Source organism: Ochotona curzoniae, unplaced genomic scaffold (genome assembly GCF_017591425.1).
Source record: "Ochotona curzoniae isolate NIBS_2020 unplaced genomic scaffold, NIBS_Ocur_1.0 contig_2754, whole genome shotgun sequence".
NCBI lineage: Eukaryota > Metazoa > Chordata > Mammalia > Lagomorpha > Ochotonidae > Ochotona > Ochotona curzoniae.
This window is the reverse complement of record NW_024465582.1, coordinates 195127-214850: the sequence shown is the minus strand read 5'-3', so window position 1 is coordinate 214850 and position 19724 is coordinate 195127. Positions and strand designations below refer to the sequence as shown.

The 19724-nt window shown below is 59.8% G+C and overlaps 1 protein-coding gene and 1 long non-coding RNA gene across 2 annotated transcripts; one reads left to right on the top strand and one right to left on the bottom strand.

The window, feature by feature from the left end:
- Positions 1-5037: 5037 nt before the first annotated feature.
- On the top strand, positions 5038-15092 carry LOC121154409 (tubulin polymerization promoting protein). Its single transcript, XM_040977361.1, has 4 exons — positions 5038-5116; positions 10710-11030; positions 14600-14753; positions 14842-15092. Exons 2-4 carry the CDS (start codon positions 10714-10716, stop codon positions 15034-15036), a joined length of 666 nt encoding a protein of 221 aa, XP_040833295.1. The 5' UTR covers positions 5038-5116; positions 10710-10713; the 3' UTR covers positions 15037-15092.
- LOC121154410 lies at positions 10280-16886 on the bottom strand. Its single transcript, XR_005883510.1, has 3 exons — positions 16546-16886; positions 12145-12147; positions 10280-10291 (listed from the first exon to the last, which is right to left on the bottom strand). It is a non-coding gene; the product is annotated as an uncharacterized LOC121154410 (long non-coding RNA).
- Between the last annotated feature and the right edge of the window lie 2838 nt (positions 16887-19724).

Genomic DNA, 19724 nt, shown 5'->3' with positions numbered 1-19724 from the left:
GAGGAGCTGCCATCCACCAACACTGAGGCACCAATATTTTTTAAAGGACTTACTTTACTTATTACACATATGTATGTATGTGTGTATACACACTATATATATATACACACATGTATATGTATACACACATATATATACACACACAGATCTTCCACCCACTGGTTCACTCCCCAAGTGGCCACAACAGCTGAAGCTGAACTGATCCAAAGTCAGGAGCCAGGATCTTCTTCCAGTGGGTGCGGAGTCCCCAGGGCTTTGGGCCATCTCTGCTGCTTTCCCAGACTGTATGCAGGGAGCTGGAAGGGAAGTGGGGTGGCCAAGACATGAACCGGTGCTTACATGGGATCCCAGTGGTACAGGCAGGTTAGCCCACTAAGACACAGTCCCGGCCCTGAGATGCTTAGTTTTTGCTGGAGTGTGGTGGAGAAGGAGGTGATGGAGAGGAGGGACAGAGCCACTGTGCCAGTCACAAAGCTCAACCCACTTGGGCTGAAATGTGACTTCAATGTAAAATCACAGAATGTGTGGTGGGGAACACTGGACACTAACTGCATGTCTTCGGCATATCAGAGAATCCTGGAAGATTGGTTCCTAAAGTACCGCTCATAGAGGAGCACGTACGCAGGCTAAACTGGGTTAAAAACCACACAAAATGCTAGTGAGCAGGCAGCACACCCAGCTCTGTTAAAACCCTTTCGGGAAAGCAGACTGGTGTTCTCCCAGGCACCCTCACTGGGGGAGCAGCCCCCCGACTGTGAGTGCTGGCTAGCTGAGCACACAGGTGCTGCCCCCTGCAGGCTGGTGCCCCTGTGACCACTGCCTGGATGTGTGCTGGGCTCCCTCAGCTCAGGATGGGACCACGACCCGCGTGGAGAGAGCAGCAAGTGCATGCCAGGCTTGTCACAGCAGCAGACGTGGAGCTGGTGAGAGGCTGTGGTTGTAGGTGGGGCAACCCTGCACTTCGTGGCCTCCAGTCATTTGCTCATTATTTTTGACAAGTGCCGTTTGTACTCCTCTACCTGTTCCACAAGAATGGGGAAAGCTGACAGGTGATCCCATCTGAGTTTGCTTGGGGTAAGCATGGGGTACAGCTTTATGTGGAAGGATGCCCCAGGCCCAGCTGGGAGCAGAATCCATCAGGAGCAGCAACACCAGGCTGGCCAGAGGGTGGGGGTGCAGTGACAAAGATCCCTCACCTTGGCCACTGCAGCTGGAGCTGAGCCTGGGGCTTCCCTTCCTTTGCAGGGGCAGAGCATCTGGACCAGTGCCCTGCAGTTCAGAACCCCCACCACCTTATGGGTCGTGCCTGAGGCCTTGGCCCCCCAGCACCTCTCCATGGTCTGACCACTGGACTGGCTTGGCTGTGTGAGCAGCACATTTGTCCACTGTCCTCCACTGCTGGCAGCCCTGTCCTCTAGGCAGGGAAGAAGGTCCTGCAGGAGCTGAGCCATGCTGGCCAGGGAGGTACCACCAATGCTGGGCCTGTCACGTGTATGCCAGGAACAGCCAACCTGTACGAAAACAGACCATCACAGGACAACTAGGGGATACGCCCACCAAGGAACACCTGGGGCCATGGCCACCACAGGGTGACAGCTGAGAGCCTAGTACTGGATGAACTGGACCCTTTTCCAGCCCCTAAGACATTGTGAGTTCCAGTGGTGACCTCCCTAGTCAGGCCAGCCCTGATCTAAGGCTCTGTCCTGCTGGCCTCTATCTTGGCCCAGGAGGTCCAGGCCCCTGATCACTGCACTGGGGGCCCAGCTCTTGCCACCTCTGCATGCAAGGCTGGGGCTGCTCCTGCTTGCCACCGCCTCAAGTCCTGGCTGCTGCAGTCCCTGCCGACCATGCTGGCTCCACCCCACACTCCTCATGGCAAAGTGTTCCTGTGAGCTGCTCCACCCCATAGCACAGCACCCATGGGTGTCCAAAGTCATCTCCCAAGCCTCATGGTAGGAGATGGCAAAATCCATAGGGCACCTTGCTCAGCTGTGCACAACTTCAAGATAAGGCAAACACTTTGACCTGCGCCTTGAACTCCTAAACCAAGAGGCCTCCCCAAGTTGGGGCATGTTCAGAAACTGGGGGTCTAAATGCTGCAGCTGGAAGAGTTCCAGATGCCACGTGGGCACATCCTGGGACTAGAGAGCGGGGTCCAGAAGGTGGAGGTGCGGTGGCCACCAGGGAATCTTCATCAGCTGTGGAATCAAATGTGACTCTTGTGTCTGGACCAGACAGAGGAACTCTCTGGGGCCACAGGGAACAGTGGTGCACCCATGGGGAAGGGCTTCCTCGAGTACTGGCAGAAATCAACCCTGACCACACAGCCTACATTGCTAGAATAGGCTCACAAAAGAGCACCACAAAAGCGAACAAGTATGAGTGAGAACTGGCATGAACAGAAATCACAAAACATGAATTCTCGAAGTTTCCCATTTGGAATTTTGTGACAGTTACAGGCATAAGCCATGTTTTTTTTTTTTTTAAGATTTATTTTATTGCAAAGTCAGATAGGAGGACAGACAGAGAGGAAGATCTTCCGTCCGATGATTCACTCCCCAAGTTGACTGCAATCGCCGGAGCTATGCTGATCCAGAAGCCAGGAACTTTCTCTCCCACGTGGGTGCAGGGTCCCAAGGCTTTGGGCCTTCCTCGACTGCTTTCCCAGGCCACAAGCAGGGAGCTGGATGGGAAGCGGGGCTGCTGGGATTAGAACCGGAGCCCACATGGGATCCTGGAGCGCTCAAGGATCCCAAGCAGGATCCCAAGACTTTAGCCACCAAGCCACTGCACCAGGCCCAGGTCTTTACTATACAATCCAAGTAAGCCTGGCTCAACTCCCATCCTGGCCCTGCCCATCCCACTGCCCGGCTGGCTCAACCCCTGCCACCCCTCCCCCCTCCACTGCCCAGCTCAGCTCCTGGTGCCCACCCCATAGCCCAGCTCAGGTCCCCTGCACCAGGCCCTGCACCTGTCACCCTCTACCCCAGAGGCACTGTTGAGCGCTTCAGCTCATGCTTAGCGGTGTTGAGGGAGGATGAGGGCAGTCTTGGTTCTTGCCTCAGAGTATCCACACAGCAGTGAGAGCCTCCTGGGGAGCAGCTTCCTGGTGGCCAGGCACATAATGGCTCACTTTGATTGGTCCATCTCTGAAGTCAAACCTGGATTTAACCAATCGGGGGCAGGGAGAGGAAACAGAATAACAGCTAATCAAAAGGCGGGGATTACAAGCCTAACTGGCAAAAAAAACCAAACGTAGTTAACTGTCCTAACTGCCCTAGCTGCCCCAGGCTGACCTCACTGACCTAACTGCCCCAAGGACAGCTAGGAGGGGCAGGCACAAGGCTGAAGGATGCACAGTGAGATCAGTCAGCAGTCATAGTGCGCACAGCTAACCACAGTGACAGGAATGTACCAAGTTGGCACACAGACACATGATCGTGTTGACAGAGCACACGGGTACATTTACATTCCCAGCAGCCTGCACCTGGTGTATGCCTTGCTGCAACCTTGGCTGCCCAGGCTGCTTGCCCAGGACACCATGCTGCTGCCAGCTGGTGGCCAGGCTACAAACCCCAAGGATCCTTCAGACACCCCCTCACCCTGGCTGAGAACCCCTGAGGGAGCTCGGGCCCCAGATGCCCACACCTTGCCTCTGTGACACTCCTGTTGCCTGCAGTGGAACCAGAACTAGGCTCTGCAGGCCCAGGGGACCCTGTCCTCCCTGAGCTCAGGCCCGTCTGCCCCCTGACAGCACCTGCTTGGCAAGGCTGGTGCTCCAAGCCATGTGCCTAGTGGGTGGCTGGTCCACCCTGTGCATGCCCTGGCCCCTGTGGTTGCTGTCTACTGGTGGGGTTTGGGGTCTCTTCTGTGCACAGGGTGTGGCTGCAGACACCAGGGTACTCCAGAGGGCACAGGGTGCAGACAAGGGCTGAGCGATCTTGGCTTCCATCTTGGAGGGTTACCCGCAGTTCTCACTGCAGCTGCTGCTTAAAGCCCCCTTTTCCTGCTGTGGGTCAACAGTCTGAGAGACACTGAATGTGGCCCACAGACACCCCCAGAGCCACCTGTGGCCCGGACCCTGCCTCCACATGGTGCCCAGACCACACACTCCTGTCCTAAAGTTGTGGGGGTGAAGGCCAGCACTGCACATGGCAGAGCCTCCCTGGCTCACATCCACTGAGCAGCTGGGAGCAGAGAAGGAGTGACTGCTGGGGCCCAAAGCAGGTGGGAGGTAGCCCGGGGTTGGGGAGAGTGCCAACCAGCCCCCTTGGGCAAAAGTTCTGGAGCCAGTCAGCTTCCAGCTGTGTCCTGCTTGGTGGCGGGTGCCCATCCACAGCCACAGAGCAGGGCTGCCAGGGACCCAAAGCAAGCACCCCCCACTGCGGGTCTTGCCCAGTGCACTTCTGCAAACCCCCACCCCGCCCTGAATTTCTGGGGCCCCTCAGGCTGAGGGCTGGGGAGCAGAGACCCCTGTAGCCACGCGAGCGCCATGGGCTAGACCGGCTGCTGGAGCCTGCGGGATACGAGGAACTGGGCCGGAAAGCGGGAGCTTTGGAACGTCTGCCACTGCTGTTCCCTGGCGCTGGACCTTCAGTGGGGGGGTTGTCCCGCGTGGCCCTGCCCGATCCAGGAGGCCGCGGCCGCGGGAGCTTCCTCTGATCTCCACACTGTCCTGCGGGACGCCCTTCACCATCCGCAGCACCCGCACCCGGGAGCCCCCCCAGGCACGCGCGCAGTCTTCCTGCCCCGGTTCCCACGCCGCCCTCTGGAGCCGGCCTTATAAGGCAGAGGCGGCGCCTCCCCGCGCCCGCGCGCTCGTGGGCGGGCCCGGGGCGGGGCGGGGGTGCGGAGCCGGCCGGAGAGATGCGGGGGGCGGGCGCGAGGGGCGGGGCCTGGGCGGGGGCGCGGTCGCGCGCGTGCGGGTCGCGGAGGCGCCGCCGCTGCCGTCACCGCGTCCCGAGCTGAGCCGCCCGGCTGCGGGCTGCGCGCTGCCCAGGCCGCGCGCGGGGGCGCGGGGGCGCGAAGGTGCCGAGCTCCGGGAGGTGCAGGCCGCGGCAGGCCAAGAGGAGCCGAATCTTCAGGAACGCCCGCCGGAGCGCGCAGGTGCACGCAGGTGAGCGAGGTGCGTGGACGCCGCCCCAGTGCCGGGGTCAGCTGCCTGCCAGTGGGCTCCCAGTGTCTCTGGTCTCCCGCGAGTGCGCGTGCGCTCTGCACCGTTCTCCTGGGCTGGAGACACAGACCCCCGCAGGTTCAGCGCTCGATGCTCCTGGGCCCCGGGTCACCTGGTCCTCGCAGGTGACGCGAACCCGGCGTGTCCGGGAACGGTTTTAGGCGTCCGACGGAGGGACCGGGATAGCCGCCCGAGGCCTGCTTGGGCTCTCGCGCCGCCGGTCCTGCTGGTCTCTGGAACCGGGAAAGTCTTGGGGGGGCGGTGGGGAGGGGCCCGGGAGGTGGCGGGGCCGGGGGAGCGGGGGTGGGGGCGGCGCGAGCGCCTGTCCCGGCGCCCCGAGGCGTGCGGGTGCGCGGCCGCCTGGTGCGGGTGCGGCGCGAAGCCCTGCGCACCCCAGGGCGAGCAGGTGCGGCCCGGGGCCGTCGCTCGCTGTGGTCCGGCTGGTGGTGTCTCTGCGGAGCCCGCACGCAGGTGTCTTCGCCGCCGTGCGAGGCCGCTCGTGTGCGTGGGCAGCTCGTTGCTGTCGCTGCCCCCGCCGAGGCCTGCGCGCGGCGCCTGCCCCGGAGGCCGACGATTGAAAGCTTCCTTTGGGAGGCGGCGCCGGCTCGGGCGGGGCTGCGGCGCTGTCTCCCGCGCCGACCTGGGCTGAAGCCCGCAGGACCGCGTCCACCAGCCCGACCGCCACGCTCGCCCGGGCAGGTGCGGCCGTGGCGCAGGAAGACCCACGCACACCCAGCACACCCCTGGGGAGTAAGGGGCGGTCGGCCCACACCCATCCCCGAGACTCGGCGTCCTCTGGGGCAGCCTGGCGCTGCACCCCGGCTCAGCGACCTCTTTGGAGGCCCCAACCTCGCGGTCTAGACCAGCTCTGTTTCTGGACTTGAGGCCCATGTGGCCTGCTGTGAGCCCAGTCCTCTGGCCCCTGGGCGCCCCCTGACCCATTCGGTGAGCCTGAGGCTTAGCTCCTCGCAACCCCACCCCCCGGTGAGTCCCTGGGCAACCCTGCGGGAGTCTCAGATTTTCACGGGGTGAGATAAGCGGTGGTGCCTGCAACCTGACCCCATCGTCCGTGTTCAGGGGCCTAGATGGGCAAGGGACACTGCCAGGTGGCCCTCCTGGGGACCGCACAGACGCGGAACCTCCCTCCATCAACCCTGCACACAAACCCGTGTTCACTGGCTGGACCCTTCACCTGACCCCTAACGCTGACCTCAGCCTCGCCTGGCCCCACCTAGACTCTGGACCCTGCACCCCCTCCCACGCCCTGCTGCTCCTGGGGTGCTTGTGCAGGTGGCCTGGCTGGGCAGGCACAGGGAGGGACAGAGAGAGGGCGAGTCGCTCCCCCTCACTCCCACTGCCCACTGCAGTCAGGGCTGACTGGAGCCCAGGAGAGGCTGGGCCTGCGTGCTTGAGGGTCCGTGCCGCTGCAGGAGCTGGGCGGGGTCCAGGGAAGGGGGAGGTCTCAGAAGACGCAGCAGCAGTTGCACTGCCCGCAGGCCCTGGCACCTTCACGTGCATCAGCCTTGACATGCATGTGACACTGTCACCTCCGGCCATCATAGGTGCTGTCCCTTGGAGCTGGCTTGTTTGGTGAGCCAGCCCCCTCTGCACTGAGCTTCCTGCTGCTGGCGAAGCTGCCCCTAGGGTGCAGGACTGGGGCCCACCCAGAGCCAGGTGGGGATGGCCCCAGGGTTCAGCCATTCACTCCCTCAGCTGCTGTCCTGTCCCTGGCAGGGAGCCCCCAGGGCCTCTTAGATCCCCTGCCTCCGGCAGGGTGGGCACCTATGTGGCTCTGTCCCTCCTGTGAGCACTTGCTGATTGCCCAGTGGCTCTGGAGCCACTTTGTCTGGCGTGGCTTCCACACTGTCCTCATACTATCTCCATGAGGGGCACTGTCCCCTGTGCTGTCCTCCCTCGACATGAGGATACACCTTGACCTAGAGTGAGTCTGCACCCGGCTTAAGCTGGACTGTGTGTCCCCTCTGCCACCCAACTTGGGCTGGCTGTGTGTCTCTCCTCTGCCTGTCCCTTTGTCACCTCTGCCCAGGCCCTTCGCTGAGGTCACCCTGCCTGGGAGCCAGTCCATTGCCCCTACTGCCCCCTGTGACCCATGACAGCCCTAGAAAGGAATTGGCCACCCCAAGGCCCTGCTGCTCCATGGGATTTGGGGGTTCTAGGCAGCTATGTGGGGTCCCCATGCCTGTAGACCCCAGCGTCTGGGTGATAACTGGACCTCCTTACTGTCTCAGGCTTGTGTAGGTCAAGGGGTACAGCAGGGCAAACAGGTGTCTCAGAGACAGATTGGGATCTGCGGGTGTCCATGGGTACCTGTGGGTGTTGATGGGTGCCTGTGGGTATTGGTGGGTGTCCGTTGGTACCTGTGAGTGTTGGTGGCATTGGTGTCTGTCCACGGGTGCCTGTGGCAGCTGCGCCTTTTAGCTGGACCCCAAGGTTGCAGTGTCCCCCACAGGGGGTCTGTGAGTCCTCCTGTTCCTGGTCATCCTGGGAACCTGTAGGGAGTTTTCTGGAGAGTTCTGCCCCCCTCCTCCAGCTTGTAAGGAGTGGGCCTCATTGGGAGACCAGCTGCTTTCTGACCCCAAACCTGTGTGTCTAAGGCCCCATGGCCACCTTTAAAGTGATCACATTCTCCAATTTCAGGATGAGGGATGGTACCCTGAAGTCACTGGCAGTGGCCCAGACGCAAGTCCTAGCAGGTCCTGGCATCCCCAGCTCCTTGGTCGCAGAGGTGGCCACGTGGGGGAAGAGGCCTGGCGCCGTGGCCTCTGCGATTATGTCAGCGCAGGTGCCTGGGGCGCCGGCACTGCGTCCCACGGAGGCTGGGGCTTCTGCAGACACAGAAAATGCCTGCTTTGTGCTGGCTGGGGCGTCCCGAGTGCAAAGGAGGGGGCATGGCTGGTGGATGGGGGCTCCCGGCTGTGGGTGGCCTTTGTTCCCAGGGGCCACTGCCCCGCCTCAGCCTGACGTGGAAGGGCCAACCTCCTAGGGTCTGGGGGTCTCGGGGACCCAGGACCAGGCAAGAGGTGGCAGCCAGCGTGGAGGTGACATCGCTCTCCAGCCAAGGCTTTGGTGTAGCCGACCTGCGGCTGTGTCACCTCAGCCTCATCCTTCCAGCGTGCCCGGCTCTCAGGTGGGTCAGGGGCCGTTCCCGCCTGGGCTTTCTGCCCCCGCAGCAGCACCCTGGGGTCAGCGGTGTCCATGGCTACCTGTGTGGTCCTCGGGCCCTCCACTCCCCTGCCCTCTGCCGGGCAGCTGTGGGGCCTCCTGGCCAGGGCACCTACCGCTTTAGCCACATCATGACCCCCGGAGGGTCCAGCATAGAAGGAGACCTACCCAGGCTGGACCTCTGCAGGGGACCCTGCATGTCGGGGGCCTAAGACCCACTACCTACAGGGACTGGCAACTTGGGAGACTGCTTTCTGCTGCAACCTGCCACCCCGCACTGGGCTCCCAGCACCCCCAGCTCCTGGTCTCTCCCTGCCCAAGCTCCCTATATCTCCCTAAGTCCAGGGTCCCCCTAGTTCCCATCCCTCCAGACCCAGCAAGGGTGGTGCTCTGCCTCAGGAGGCAGAAGTTTGGGAAAGGAACCCTGGGCCCAGTTAGTCCACTTGCCAGTCCTGGGGGCCTGGCTGGGGTCTTCAGGGGTGCAGTGGTGGGTCAAGCCCTGCAGCCATGGCCACCTTGGGTCCCCACTGACCTCAAACAAGGCCCCCAACTCTAGCGGGGCAGGAGGCAGACAGGTGTGCTCACCTCCTTCTGGCACATAAGCGTTTGCTAGTATGCTGGTTATCTGTGCAGGGGATGAGGAGCTTGCTGGGTGGGGTCCCAGAGGGTTCCTATGTGGGCTCCAGGGCAGGCAGAGGCTTAAGATGGTTATACTGTGGGAAGGGATTCCTACAGGACAAAATGGGGACCCCAGCCTGAGTGGGCACCACAAAGGGTCATGGGAGGTATCCTGCTTAGGCCAGGGGGCAGTGAGCACCCAGACTGGCTGTTGACAGCAGCTGGCCCAGACTCCCAGTACTGATGCAGGGGCGTCTGTACACCCTCCAGCCCTCCCCGTCCTAGTTGTGCCCCCTCCCAGCCCTGGCTGTGCCACTCACCAGCTTCTCCTCGCCAGCTGTGCCTTCCTCCCCCTGGCTGTGCCCCCTCCCAACTCTGGTTTTGACACTCACCAGCTCCTCCCTGTTCCCCACCCCCACGCCACTCCACTGCAAGCTCAACTTCTCCCCCTATCCTGCAACATGCAGCTTAGGTAACTAAGAGGTCCCTACCTCAGCAGCTTCCCCACCCCCTCCTGTTGACTGGCCTCGCCCTGGGCGGTGGCCACATTCTGAACTGGGCATGGGGCAAGGCATGCCATGGGTGGGGCACAGAGCCCACCCCTGGGCATTCATGACACACCCCACACCGAGGAAGTGGCCCTGCCTCCTTGCTTGGGGGCTCAGTCTCTCCCACTCCTCAAGGCTAAGATTCAGCCCCCCAAAAACTAGGGGTTGGGAAAGGGGACCTTTGGCGTTTGAAACTGTTTGGACACTTGGCATCTGTCCAAACCTACTCTCCTGTCCACACACATGCATGTGTGCACACTACACACACTGGGCCTCGTCTGCCACAAGGCTGCCTACTGGCCTTCTCTGCACCCTGTCACTGATAGGCCAAGGATATGAAGCCTGCTGTCCCCACGCCACAGCACCACCTGCCGTGGGTGGTTTGCAGGCAGAGGACAGAGCTTCCTTCTGAGACAGATAGAGCCCAACAAGCACTCTGGACACTTGTGGCGCTAGGGCAGGGCCAGGCACCACCCAGGGGGTACAGGATCTGGGCCGTTAGCTGCTGTGCTCACTGGGGCTGCAACAGGGTCTTCTGCATCGCCCTCACTTGTGGGACACAGAAGCATATGGGAAGCCCCTCTCCCTGGCCTACAGACAAGCATCACCTTGGGTCGTCCTCATGATTGGATGCTAGTCCAAGGCGCCATAGGGTGGGCCCACACAGTCATGTATGATGGTCTCCCGCATTCCAACACTGCTTGCCTGCCCCGTGAATCACTCCAGCTGTATACACAGCCACACATTTGCTGCCATACTCTGCTGGGAGCTCTTGAGGCGACCCCTTGTGCTTCTGGTCCCATTCCAGAGAGGCCACACTGTGGTTGTGCCTGAAAGTGGTGCTGGCCATGCGCCTTGTGCCTGGACAGGACCCAGCTCCCAAGCCTGAGGCCCTGGCCAGGAGCAGCTCCATGGGGATGGCTACTTCCCAGTGCGTAGAGCTACTCTGGGCTTCCAGCCACCCCACGTCCCTGGGTTCCCCTCTGTAGTGGGAGACTCAGCATGAGGCTGGGGGCAGCCTGGATACCCTGGGCGGGAGGGGTGGAGCAGAGGGCATGGCCCTGTTCGCTCCTGGGAAGGGGGCTTGTGTGGCTCCCAGGAGGGCCTGGCCCTGGGATGCAGTGTGGTCAGCTGGCCTCTGTGCTGTGACCCACGGTGATCCTGGTTCCTCCCTTCTTCCTCCCTAGCATCATGGCTGATGGGAAGACCAAGGTTGCCAAGACTGCCAACAGGACACCCCCCAAATCCCCAGGGGACCCCAATAAGGACAGGGCAGTCAAGAGGCTGTCGCTGGAGTCCGAGGGTGGTGCCGAGGGAGTGGCCGCAGCAGTCCCAGAACTGAGTGCCCTGGAGGAGGCCTTCCGGCGGTTTGCAGTACACGGAGATACCAGGGCATCTGGGAAGGAGATGCATGGCAAGAACTGGTCCAAGCTGTGCCGGGATTGCCAGGTGATTGACGGGAAGAATGTAACGGTCACTGACGTGGACATCGTCTTCAGCAAGATCAAGTGAGTGTTGTTGGTCCTCAGGGCAGCTCTGTGTAGGGAGGAGGTGGGTGCAGGGGCCTCTGTGTCAAGGGCAGGCAGAGGGCACCCATTCCTGCCCACTTCTTGCCCGGTTCTCTGTCCTAAGCACAGGTGTGTACCATGTTCATGCCCCCTGGCACACATAGGTGGCTATACACATGTGCAGGTGTAGTTTCACACACATGTATAAGTGTGCTATGTTCATGGACACACATACCCGTGGCCACACATGTGTGCAATGTTCATGGACATACACAAGCCATGGTTACACACGTGTGTAGCTGTGTGCTGCGATCATGGACACACACATGCATGTGTGCTGTGTTCCTGCCCACGGGTACACATGCACACATCTACGGCCACACACGTACAGGTGTGTTGTATTCATGGACATGCAGACACCTGTGGCTACACACATGTGCAAGTGTGCTGTGTTCATGCCCATGGGTACACACACACACCTGTGGCTGTGCAGGTATGCTGTGTCCATGGGCGACATGTACACACACACGTTATATGGTTTTTTTAAAAAGATTTATTTTTATTATTTTTTTTATTACAAAGTCAGATATACAGAGAGGAGGAGATAGAGATGAAGATCTTCCGTCTGATGATTCACTCCCCAAGTGAGCGCAACGGCCGATGCTATGCCGATCCGAAGCCAGGAGACTTCCGGGTCTCCCACGTGGGCGCAGGGTCCCAAAGCTTTGGGTGGTCCTCGACTGCTTTCCCAGGCCACAGGCAGGGAGCTGGAAGGGAAGCAGGGCTGCCGGGATAGAACCGGTGCCCATATGGGATCCCGGGTGTGCAAGGCGAGGACCTTAACCACTGCACCACCACGCCGGGCCCACGTTCTATGTTTTATGGCTGTGGCTGCCTGGTGCCACTGGACTCTCTGGTCACCACAGCAGAAGGCCAGGTCTTCAAAGTACCACTGGGCACCAGGATGGGAGCTGTGGGATGTGCAGGGTGACCTTTGAACTTGTGGGTCCTCGTCCAGCCCCTTGTGTGGTGTCTGGCAAGCCATCCCAAGTGGGTCCCAAATGCTGACTGGGGATAGGAGACTGGCCACCAGACAGCCCTAGTTGCCACTCACTGTCTTGGTGTCCAGGTCCACATTGCAAGTGGTCAGCTGGAATGTGGACAGAAGTCTCTAGCCCAGTGCCCAGCACTGCCTGTATGCAAGGGCAGCCACAGGCTGGGCAGGAAGGGGGCAGGGGCAGCTCATGCAAGGCCTGTCCAGATGCTACCATGTCCCCACATATAGGACTTGTGTCCCTTCCACACACATAGGATATGCATCCATGCATGCAGGACACATACCTGCACACACACACAGAACATGTGTCCCTTCCCCCACACACATATAGGACACCTTTTCCCTATTCCCAACCCGTGGGACTCATGTTTTTCCTGGTCCACTGTGAGGACAGTGCTACAGGGGCATGGACGTGCCAGCTGAGGCCCAGTCTCCATTGCAGGACCTGGGTGGCCATGGCCCAAGGGAGCAGTTGTGACCTTAGCTGGGAAGGGCTGTGATCTGTCTACCTGCAGGCACTGACCTTATCCAGCCTGGCTCCAGGCCTGTGTGCATTCTGAGGGGGAGGGGGATGGGTGGGTCATGCAGGAAGTAGGGTCGCAGGTACTGTGGAGTCACTGGCCGCCGGCCGTGTCTGTTTTCCAGCCGTTGCCGGGGCTGCATGGGCTGGGCGCCAGCTGGGGCATCTGCGGCCTTTGTTGGGGCTGGTCGCCATGGCCACGGCTGTTTGTTTGGATGTTACCATGAGCCGAGTCCCAAACACACGGGCAGCTGCACACCAGGTCAAACCGGAGACCCTGCTGCAGGGAGCCCACATGCATGGGAAGGGCTGCCAGGGCCTGGGGACTCAGACCACATGTGTGTGTGTCTGCCTGTGGGTACCTGCTGCTTCCCGCCTATACCACCAGATCCTGGACAAGTTCAGTGACCTCACCCTGGCCTGTAGGGGGAGGGGGCTGGGTGGAGCCTCCTTGGGCCTTGGCTTATCCTGAGCCTGCATGTGCTTTGTCAGCAAGGGGTGTGTGGAGTACCTGGGTAGGCTGCTTGGAGCCATGTGCTGGAGCTGATGTGCTAAGGGCCGCTGCCAGGGCAAATGAGTCACCCCAGCCCCAGGCCCCATCTCCATGGGAGGCACATTGGGTCCTGACCTACCCAGTGTCCCATCCCTGGACCCTCTAGTGCCACCCAGGGCAGCAGAGACAGAGTGGGACCCAAGGTGGGTGGAGGGGTCCACGGGGCCAGCCTGCACTGCAGCTCCATGATGTCCTCAGCCAAGCAACCGGAGAGGCCCTTCCCCAGCTCCTGTGGGGACAATGTGGGGGTTCCAGGTCTGGTCCCTATGGGGCATCTAGGTTCTCATGCCCTGGGTTCTCCTTGACAGTCTGCAGAGGTATCTGGGGGACCCCAATAGCCCAATGGGAGGCAGGAACTGAGTGACATTATCTGCTGCTAGGATCAGCCACCTTGTTTGGAGGTGAGGGCCTGGCAGGGCTGGGGGCAGGGAGGGCAGCTGTCTAGTCCTCATGGGTGTGACCTACAGTTGAGCAGCCCCTGCCCTACCCAGGATGATTCACTCTGGTGTTGCCTGTGTTGCCAGTTGAAGCACCCAAGGGATGGCTGGGCAGGAACTTGACTAGTAGATGGGACAGAATTTGAGAGCCCCTGGACAACCCCATTGCATGACCAAGCGTGGTGATCAAGGTCCACATTCCTAAGTACCCGAGGTGCTCTGACCGTGCCCATTCCTCTTGGCACCTTGCTGTGCATGCAGGACCCCCAGCAGGAACCAATGGACAGGGTGGAGGTGACTGTGCAGGTGAGTCCTGTAGGAGGACTGTAGGACAGTGGACAGGGTGGTGGTGGCAGTGAGGTGAGCAGTGGAAAGGAGGAGGTGACTGTCCCGCTGAGTCCTTTTTGGCAGCAGTCAGAGCGCTCTACCATCTACAGGCATGTGTAATTTGTGTTCTCTGGGTGCCAGGGCATATCTGGCCCTGCTCTTTCATCTTCTTGTCTTGAGAATGAGCCCTTCCTTCCTGGAAGCCTTGGTTTTTGGTTGCCATCAAAGGGTTGCCCAGCCCTAGCACCACCCAGTACAGGCTGCCCCAGCCATGCCTACTTCAGGCTGTCCCGCCCACTGCAGGCTGCCCAGCTCTCAGCTCCACCCAGTGCAGGCTGCCCCGCCCGCAGCAGGCTGTTCCAGCCATGCCCACTTCAGGCTGCCCCACACACAGCCTTGCCCACTGCAGGCTGCCCAGCTCACAGCCCTGCCCAGTGCAGGCTGCCCCAGCCACATTCACTTCAGGTTGCCTTGTCCACATCCCCTAGCCTTGCCCACTGCAGGCTGCCCAGCCCACAATCCCACCCACTGCAAGCTGCCAGCCCACAGCTCTGCCTACCATAGGCTGCTCTCAGAGTCCCAGGAGGGTAACAATGGGGCACAGTGGCAGAGGCCTTCATGAGTGAGTCCAGGCTGCATGGTTGCTTTGCTTGCCCTCATGGCCCTTCTCTGCAGGGGCAAAGGCTGCAGGACCATCACCTTTGAGCAGTTCCAGGAGGCCCTTGAGGAGTTGGCCCGCAAGCGCTTCAAGGACAAGAGTGCAGAGGAAGCTGTACGTGAGGTACACCGGCTGGTGGAGGGCCGTGCGCCCATCATCTCGGGGGTCACGGTAAGGACTAGGTGGGCTGTGGATTTTGGGTGGGGGGGCACAGCGGTGTCTCCCCTGCCCACACCTCGTCCCCTCCTTTCCTCTGCAGAAAGCCGTCTCCTCACCCACCGTATCCCGACTCACCGATACCACCAAATTTACTGGCTCCCACAAGGAGCGCTTCGATCCATCGGGCAAGGGCAAGGGCAAGGCTGGCCGCGTGGACCTGGTGGACGAGTCAGGCTATGTGCCTGGCTACAAGCATGCAGGCACCTATGATCAGAAAGTGCAGGGGGGCAAGTAGAGCGGCCGCCCCCTGCCCCACACCCAGGGTCCCATTGCTGGCCGCGTCGTGTCACCTTCGTTACATTCCTGTGCTCGTCTGGGCAGAACTCAGACGCTTCCCGGAGGTTAAGGCTGGGGTGCCGTGGGGCGCAGCCCCAGAAACCCCACCTCATACCCTGGGCTGGTGCCCTGACTCACCTGTCTCTCTTGCCTGCCTTGTCCAGTGCATCCAAGTTGTCCCCGGGCCCTGCCACCCTGTCCGTTGTCTGCAGAGAATGGCAGTGATTGTGAGCTGGCAGGTGTGGGGTAAGGGATATACCCGCATGAAGGCCACCCTGACCCTTCAGGAGCTAACACACTAACAGCACAAAAGGTCGTGGGTGGTGTCTGACCCCTAAGGCAAAGGTTCTGCAGCCATGGACAGTAGGGCCTGCAGGCACATGTATGTGCACAGCTGCAGGCCAGTCTGTGTGGGAAGACTTGCCCCAGGCCCCTCCAGGGCTGAGTCCTGGGCAGCCAGTTGCTTGGGCCTGGCTCCTCCTGCCCTGGGTCTTGGTCGGTTCCCACCTGGGTGGCTTTTCCTCTGAACTCACCCCGCCCCGAATCCTGCAGGACACCCCACACCTGAAGCAGGCAGGACCCCAGGGCCAGCAGTGCAGGTTTTCCCACCACGGTGGTTCCTGTGGAAACTGTCCATTTATATAGACAGCCACAGCCTCATGTGTGCCCTGACAGTGCAAGGGATGCCTCCCATGAGCTGCTGGGCCACTGCTGACTGTCCAGGGCAGACTGCCACTGCATGTGACACTGCCTGGTCCTCTTATGAGAGTGGGCACCTGGCCACCACCACCTGAGCAGAGCAGTCCTCTGCACGGACTCCTGCAGGTAGCTCAGGTCAAGCAGGTGACTATGCCTCAAGACCCCTCCCTGGCCGATGCAGTGTTAGTGACCCAACCACAGCCTAGGCCCAGGGAAGGGCCCAGGCATAATGGACCCTGAAGTCACTTCTTTTCTTTCATTCCCACCTCTCTGCCTGTCCGCGTTCCTCCTGGAGCCAACCACCCCTGGGGCACGTGAGGATGCTGGGTCTTGGCGAGAGAACCCAGCCCACAGGCAGGCCCCACCCCAGGCAGCTGACCCGGGCCCAGATGAAGCAGCCCTGAGCAGAAGGCTCACCATGTCCAGCTGGAGTGCACGTCTTGGGCCAGACCCCACCCTTTCCCCACAATGCCTTTTCCTGGCTGCAGCTGTGCCAGGGTTCTGAGGGGAGCAGAGTATGTGTGGTCAGTCCCCTGGTGGCCCACCCCCACACATGCCCACATGTCTCTTAGTGCACAGACCTGAGCAGGCAGCTATTGGTTTCCAGGGCTGCTCTGACCACCTGCTGCAGGTCCCTCAGTGCTGCCATCATGCAGCGGGGCGTTTGTGCTGTGTGCATGTCTACCATGGTCACAACAGGCATAAGCAAGTAACCCTACTGCAGCCTGGGAGATGGGGCCATGCTGCTCTCCAGGAGTGCAGGAGGCACGTGGATTCTGTGCTCAGAGCATGTGGATTCCATGGTCAGAGTGTGTGGAGTCCATGATGGAAGTGTGTGGATTCTGTGGCCAGAGTTTGTGGATACTGTGACCAGAGTGTGTGGATTCTATGCTCACAGCATGTAGATTCTGTGCCAGGTGTAGATTCATGCGCAGCAGGGTGGCTCCATGCCTGCTCCACAGCAAGGGCCTCAAACACACTGGAGTACTTCTGCTCTCTCCACGACCCTATCCCTAAGTCATAACAAATGCAAGTGGTATGGTACCTCCCTGCATGCCTGCTGGCCCCCGTCCTGGGCCAGGGCCTCTGCAGCACCTGTTTAAGGTTCCTCAAATGCACAACTGGAGCAGAGGGCTGACATAGAAGTCAGGGCCCTTGATACCTAAAGCATTTGCCGCTGTCCCTGCCCCCAGAGCCTGCTGTCCTGGGAGGTCATTTCTTCCACTGCCTGTGCCACATGGACAGCCTGTTGCCTGCCCACACAGTGCAGGGGAACAGGCAGACTGTGAAACTCGGAGCTGAGGTGTCCTCCAGACAACTTCAACAGCGACCGACTACTGAAGCCCGACACTGTGGGGAGCCCTGGCAGGTGCTCTGCCATGCAGGGGGTGCTCCCACTCCTTTCCCAGTGGGACAACCACTGCCGGCCTGGAGCAGGTTCTTTCTGAGAAAGGGAAGCCAGGTCATGCAGAGATGCACTCTAGTTTTGCACTGTTCTGTCAGCGCTGCAAAGCCCTGAGCCTGTCACTTGGTCCTTGTGGCAGGCCCTGTCCGCGTCAGGCACACACCCTCCAGTAGCACTGAGGGTCTCTCCCAGGGTGTGAGGTGTCGTGCCACCAGTTGGACTTGTGCCCGGGTCTCGCTTGCAGCCCTCAGTGAAACAGCTTGTGTCTGCACATCGCTCCTTGTGTTTGCTGCTAGCGCATCGTGTCAACTGGTCAAGTGATGTATTAAAGGTGTCACAACCTGGCCAATGTGTTCCTGTGCACAGTCAGGATGGACTGTGTGTGGCATCACCTGGGCCTCAGGGAGTCTGTCACTGCCTGGCTGGGGAAGGGAACAGCATCTGTCAGGCCTGAAGCCAAGACTGGGGTCTGGATCTGGACAGCCTTGCATGGGGAGAGGGAAGAACAGGGGAGGGGAGGGCCTGCACCCTCTCAGGGATAGGGAACCGCACTAATGAAGGAAATGCACTCAGCCATCGTGGACTAGGACAGACAGAATGGTGTGGAGTGAGCCGGGGTATCAGGAGATGGAGCAGTACAGTATGAGGTGACAATGTTTCTGCCCAAAACTGTCTATCCAACACTAATCCCGGAGCCTCCCCTGAAAGGTCACAACACTAGGGACCAATCCCAGAGACATATAACAGGAGGAGCCGCATGGCCCTGTGATGGGTGGGAGCACTGCCAGCTACAGCAAAAAACCCATAAACTCTGACTGGACACAGCTTTCTCAGCCACAGGGCTCCAACAGGCCAGAACATCCAGGGAAGGCTGCTACCAACAGGCCCATGGCAGCAGATGTCTCTCACCTACCCCACTCCTCCATGGCTGGTTCAGGATTGCTTACTAGCTCAAGGCCTCTTGGGGGGGGCGGGTGGCAGGCTGGCAACATGTGTGGGAACACAGAAAAGGGCCCATCCAGGGAGGGGCCAGGGAAACTGGATTTACACACAATGACCTTGATCCTTACAACATGCACAAAAGACCCCAAACAAAATAACAATTTCTGTAGGGTAACACACCGAAAAGTTCTCATGAGTCTGACAGGAATAAGACTGACAGTGCAGGACCTGGTGTGGTGGCTCAGCTGGCTAAATCTTCCCCTTGATGCACTGGGATCCCATATGTGTGCTGGTGTGTCCTGGCAGTTCCACTTCCCTTCTAGCCCCCTGCTTTTGCCCTGGGAAAGCAGCAGAGGATGGTGAAAGTTCTTGGGATCCTGCAGCTGCATGGGAGACCCAGAGGAGGTTCCTGGCTCCCAGCTTTGAATTAGCTCAGCTTTGCCTACTGCAGCCATTTGGGGAGTGAACCAGGGGATGGAAGATCCTGCTGGCTCTTCTCTCTACAAATCTGATCTTCCTTTCCAATAAAAATAAATAAATCTTTAAAAGAAAAAAAAAGTTACCATGCAGCACTTTAGCAACCACAGGCAGGAGTGGGCCAGTGCTCTTGACACAGGCACCCTCAGGGCGGGCCTCAGGCTTCAGGGCTGTACCCTCACCTCCAGAGGCCTGGCTGGCCCACAGCTCTTGGAGAGACACTCCCATTGGCCAGTTTGCTGGCCAAGGCGGGAGGGGGAGCTCCCTGATCCTCTCTGGGTATCCCCCCATGGCCTCAGACAAACAAGTTCCACAACAGCACAGTGGCCAAAGATACCAGAAACTGGTCCATGTTCAACTTAAAAGCTTTTCTTCATTACAAGTGAAGAGGGAACAACAGCTATTTGCACACATAATCCCCAATCCCTTGCTATCAGCATTGTATACATAACTGCTGCAAACGGGTAAGGTGAGACAGCTTTCTCGGAGAACACTGGGGGAGCAGACACTGCAGAACACGTGGCCCCATGCTCCAAGGCACACAGCAAGACTGGCTGTGGGGCCTAGTGTGGTGGCTCAGTGGCTAAATCCTTGCCTTGCAACCATCAGGATCCCATTTGGGTGCTGGTTCATGTCCTGGCTGCGTCACTTCCTAGCCTGCTTGTGGCCTGGGAAAGCAGTTGAGGATGGCCCAAAGCCTCAGGACCCTGCACCTGTGTGGGAGACCTGGAAGAGGCTCCTGGCTCCTGGTTTTGGATCAGTTCAGTTCTGGCCGTTGTGGCCACTTGCCCAAGTGAACCAGCAGACAGATGTTGATGTTTCTGTCTCTTCTTCTCTATGTCAATTTATCTGCCTTTCCGCTAAAAATTAAATAAACCTTAAAAAAAAAAAACACTGGCTATAGAAGGAGGATGCTTATCACAGGACGGCACAGACATGATGTGGGCAGAACTGTGTAGAGTGCCAAGGCCAGGCCCATGGATGGCCAGAGACTCTGGGGTGATGTCTTGAGCACTGCAAGGAAGACTGGTAAGACAGCAGCTGAAACTGTTCCACATTTGATGAAAAATAGAAGACGACTGTCTGAGAAGCTCAACAACACACAAGATGCACAAGATGCAGCC